General features: G+C 38.6%; 1 protein-coding gene across 1 annotated transcript; it reads left to right on the plus strand.

Moving 5' to 3' along the window:
- The first annotated feature begins 288 nt into the window (after positions 1 to 288).
- LOC119597437 (actin-3, muscle-specific-like) lies at positions 289 to 2,561 on the plus strand. Its single transcript, XM_037947007.1, has 2 exons — positions 289 to 372; positions 1,263 to 2,561. The coding sequence occupies exon 2, from the start codon at positions 1,281 to 1,283 to the stop codon at positions 2,409 to 2,411; it is 1,131 nt and encodes a 376-aa protein (XP_037802935.1). The 5' UTR covers positions 289 to 372; positions 1,263 to 1,280; the 3' UTR covers positions 2,412 to 2,561.
- The last annotated feature ends 2,084 nt before the right edge of the window (positions 2,562 to 4,645 follow it).

Below are 4,645 nucleotides of genomic sequence, written 5' to 3' on the forward strand. Positions count from 1 at the left end.
AAAATACTCCTTTTTTCTTCCTTCCTCAAGATGAATGTTGAGCCCTTCAAGGACTGGTGAAAAACACACCGGTTATTGCCAATTACACTCAGCTGACTTGTCGTAATTCGCTTTTAGAATATGCTCCAAGATTCACGAGAAAGATTTATAAATGCATGGGAAGAATGACCTTGTATTACTGCTGTAGGTCCTGCTTCTCGTCATTACAAGTCTAAATCCAAATCAAAAGTGTTTGATTGTGGGCATTATTTATACCCTGGCCATTCTCCCTACGTCCTCTGACTTTTAAGGGAATGTAAAGAGGGTATATAAGAACGCCTCTTGCCATCAATCCCTCAGTGTACTTCTGACTCAGGATACGCAGGGACCTCTGTAAGATTTCTACTTGTTCTTGTGTAGACTTTATATCTATTGTGCTCGTTGGTATGGCTGATGCAATACACACTTCTACGATGGATATTTCATTGTGATAAATATGTAGAAAAGTGTATGAATGAGAATAAATAGCTTCTCAGTGCAAGAGAGGTATTTGACAGGTTCTGACTATATCTTCATCAGATATACTTGCATCCGCAAGATCACTAATCGGTTATATGTAAGACATGAGCTGAGAGGCCTTGGGTATCACGTGGATCATCAGATCATGCCATTTATATTAACGATTCCTATGAAAATGTTCATTCTCATTCATGCCTTTGTTCCACTATACCATCTCTGACTAATACGTTACGAATCTGAATTAAAAATATGTTTGCTGATTTAAAGGTACATATAAAAAACAACTTTAAAAGTTGTTGTCAATACGGTAAAGAATTAATACGAATGCCTTTCCTGTTCATGAAGGTTTGCATATATATAATATATATGCATTTATATATATATATATATATATATATATATATATATATATATATATATATATATATATATATATGTGTGTGTGTGTGTGTGTGTGTGTGTGTGTGTGTGTGTGTGTGTGTGTGTGTGTGTGTGTGTGTAAATTTATATATATAAATACAGACATACATACAGATATCTATATCTGTCTATCTATCTATATGTATATGTATATATTTTTAAATATATGTATGTGCGCATATAAACTTCCGCGTGTGTGTATAACACACACACACATATATATATACGTGTATGCATATGGAACACTTATTCGAATTAATTCTTTGCTTTGTCAGACTATGAAACCAGATGGAGCTGAGGCTCAGTCTCAAAACCCAGATTTAACCAATATGACTCTTTCACAGATCTGACTCTAAGGCAACATGTGCGACGACGAAGTTTGTCCTCTCGTGGTTGACAATGGCTCCGGCATGGTCAAGGCTGGTTTCGCCGGAGACGACGCCCCTCGTGCCGTCTTCCCCTCCATCGTCGGCCGCCCCCGTCATCAGGGTGTGATGGTCGGCATGGGTCAGAAGGACGCCTACGTCGGCGATGAGGCCCAGAGCAAGAGAGGTATCCTGACTCTCAAGTACCCCATCGAGCACGGAATCATCACCAACTGGGACGACATGGAGAAGATCTGGCATCACTCCTTCTACAACGAACTCCGTGTTGCTCCTGAGGAATCTCCCGTCCTCCTCACTGAGGCTCCCCTCAACCCCAAGGCCAACCGTGAGAAGATGACCCAGATCATGTTCGAGACCTTCAACACACCCGCCATGTACGTGGCCATCCAGGCCGTGCTGTCCCTGTACGCCTCTGGTCGTACCACTGGTATTGTGATGGATTCTGGTGATGGTGTGACCCACACTGTCCCCATCTATGAAGGTTATGCTCTTCCTCACGCCATCCTTCGTCTTGACTTGGCTGGTCGTGACCTTACCGCTTACCTGATGAAGATCATGACTGAGCGTGGCTACTCATTCACAACAACCGCTGAACGAGAAATCGTTCGAGACATCAAGGAGAAGCTTTGCTACGTCGCCCTTGACTTCGAGAGCGAAATGAGTGTTGCAGCTGCCTCTTCCTCTCTTGAGAAGTCCTATGAACTTCCTGACGGTCAGGTCATCACCATCGGCAATGAGCGTTTCCGTTGCCCCGAGTCTCTGTTCCAGCCTTCCTTCCTGGGTATGGAATCTGTTGGTATCCACGAGACCGTGTACAACTCCATCATGAGGTGCGACATTGATATCAGGAAGGACCTGTTCGCCAACAATGTCATGTCTGGAGGTACCACCATGTACCCTGGTATTGCTGACCGCATGCAGAAGGAAATCACCGCCTTGGCTCCTTCCACTATCAAAATCAAAATCATTGCTCCTCCTGAGCGTAAATACTCCGTCTGGATCGGCGGTTCCATCCTGGCTTCCCTGTCCACCTTCCAGTCCATGTGGATCACCAAGGAGGAGTACGATGAGTCTGGCCCTGGAATCGTCCATCGCAAGTGCTTCTAAATCCGAGATAATTTATTTTGTAATCTTCAAGAAATCTTAATATCAAACTGGAGCTGTGGCAAATATCGATATTTTAATGGATTATTCCGTTTGTACTGTTGCATATATAAAAATATGATATTTTTGGTTTAATAAGAAATACATCTAAGACTGAGAATTTCCTTAATCCACCTTATCATTGTATTTGCAATGGAATAAAATCATACACTTATTCATATATTTATGTCCAATTCATTAATTATCATTTAATTATCACATTGCAATTATCTGTTTAAAAGTTCAACAGTGACATATGCATAACATATATCACATTAGGTGTGCTAAGATATAAAATATTTAAAGATCACACATATGAAAACGATGTTAGATCCGGAACTATACTTCAGGTATGTATGAACAAAAATTAATTGATACATAAAGAAAAAAAAAACGAGAAAGGTAATCTAATAGATTTATATGTGTATGTATGTATGTGTATATATATGTATGTGTGCATATATATGTATATATATATATATATATATATATATATATATATATATTTATATATATACATATATGCACATATATACATGTATGTATGTGCATATTTATGTATACATAGATACATAAATACATACAAATATATATATATATATATATATATATATATATATATATATATATATATATATATATATATATATATATATATATATTCCCATCCTAATCCCTATTCGGGGTCTCTGTTTAATGAACCTTCTCTAGTTATTTCTGTTCTGTGTCACCATTACGTTTACACGCCTGTCCCTCATGTCTTCTTGAAAGCAGTCCACCTTGTATATTAATTTCCACACTCTCTTGCTACATGTTGCTCCTCTCATTGTCTCATCCTCATCAGTCCTAACTATCCCAGTCTTAACTCTTGGTTTTTGACACTTTGACATTTGATTTTTGACTTATGACTTTTAGTTTCTTGTTGAGGCTCTTTTTTCAAGTCAACAAGAACCACATGATGAAGACCCGAAGAGCCCTCTGCTTCTCTGGGTACTTCTATATTACCTGATGTAGGAATATTCTTTATATATAAACAGATAGATGGATAGGGAAATAAACTATGTGTGTGTGTGTGTGTGAGTGTGTGTGTGCGTGCGCGCGTGCGTATACAGACATGTTTTTACACACATACAGTCATATAGGCTATATATATGAGTGTGTGTGTGACTTCAAGGACTTTTAACTTTTGACTTTAAGATCGTAAAGTTCCAGCTTCGTCTTCTTTTAAAAGTTAGATAATAGAGATTAGTTGCCTCTTTTCACAGGTTCAAGTGTAAGGCTTTTACGGAATAAACGGAATTCCAGAATAGCAGAGACTAGCCTTAGTGGATTTCGTTTTCAACGTTGTATTATTAGATACTATGCGTTCAAACTGCATTAAAATGCAAACATTTACACACACACACACACACACACACACACACACACCACACACACACACGTGCACAAACACACACGCACGCACCGACTCACACTCACACGATATATATATATATATATATATATATATATATATATATATATATATATATATATTTATTTGTGTGTGTGTGTGTGTGTGTGTGTTGTTGTATATATATATATATACATATATATACTATATATATATATATAATATATATATATCATATATATATATATATATATATATATATATATTGTGTGTGTGTTGTGTGTGTGTGTGTGTGTTTGTGTGTGTGTGTGGTGTTTGCGTGTGTGTGTGTGTGTGCGTGTGTGTGTGCGTGTGTGTGTATGTGTGCGTGTGTGTGTATGTGTGTGTTTGTGTGTGTGTGTGTGTGTGCGTGTGTGTGTGTGTGTGTGTGTGTGTGTGTGTGTGTGTGTGTGTGAGTGTGTGTGTGTAGACAGGCTGAGTCACGGCCTGTTATGTCAACCTGTATAAGACCAAAGGAGCGCTAAGGTGTATTCTTGAACAAAAATTAGCCCGGTTACGATGAATTCTTCTGTATGCGATCACCAACAAGTTTTTAAATTCATTTATGGTATCTTTCACTTCGAATTATTCTTATAAGAACAGAACTTTTTCTATAATCATTAATAACATGTTACCTCGATGACATGATCATGACGCATGACACACCGTGACATATGGCTGCCGCAGGTGTGCCACGCGGGAGCCACTGGTAGTATGTGGGCGTAATGCGAGGGCGTGACACCACGATGTCTCGGTGCGAGAGGTA

This window comes from Penaeus monodon, chromosome 39 (genome assembly GCF_015228065.2).
Source record: "Penaeus monodon isolate SGIC_2016 chromosome 39, NSTDA_Pmon_1, whole genome shotgun sequence".
NCBI classification, from domain to species: Eukaryota; Metazoa; Arthropoda; class Malacostraca; order Decapoda; family Penaeidae; genus Penaeus; species Penaeus monodon.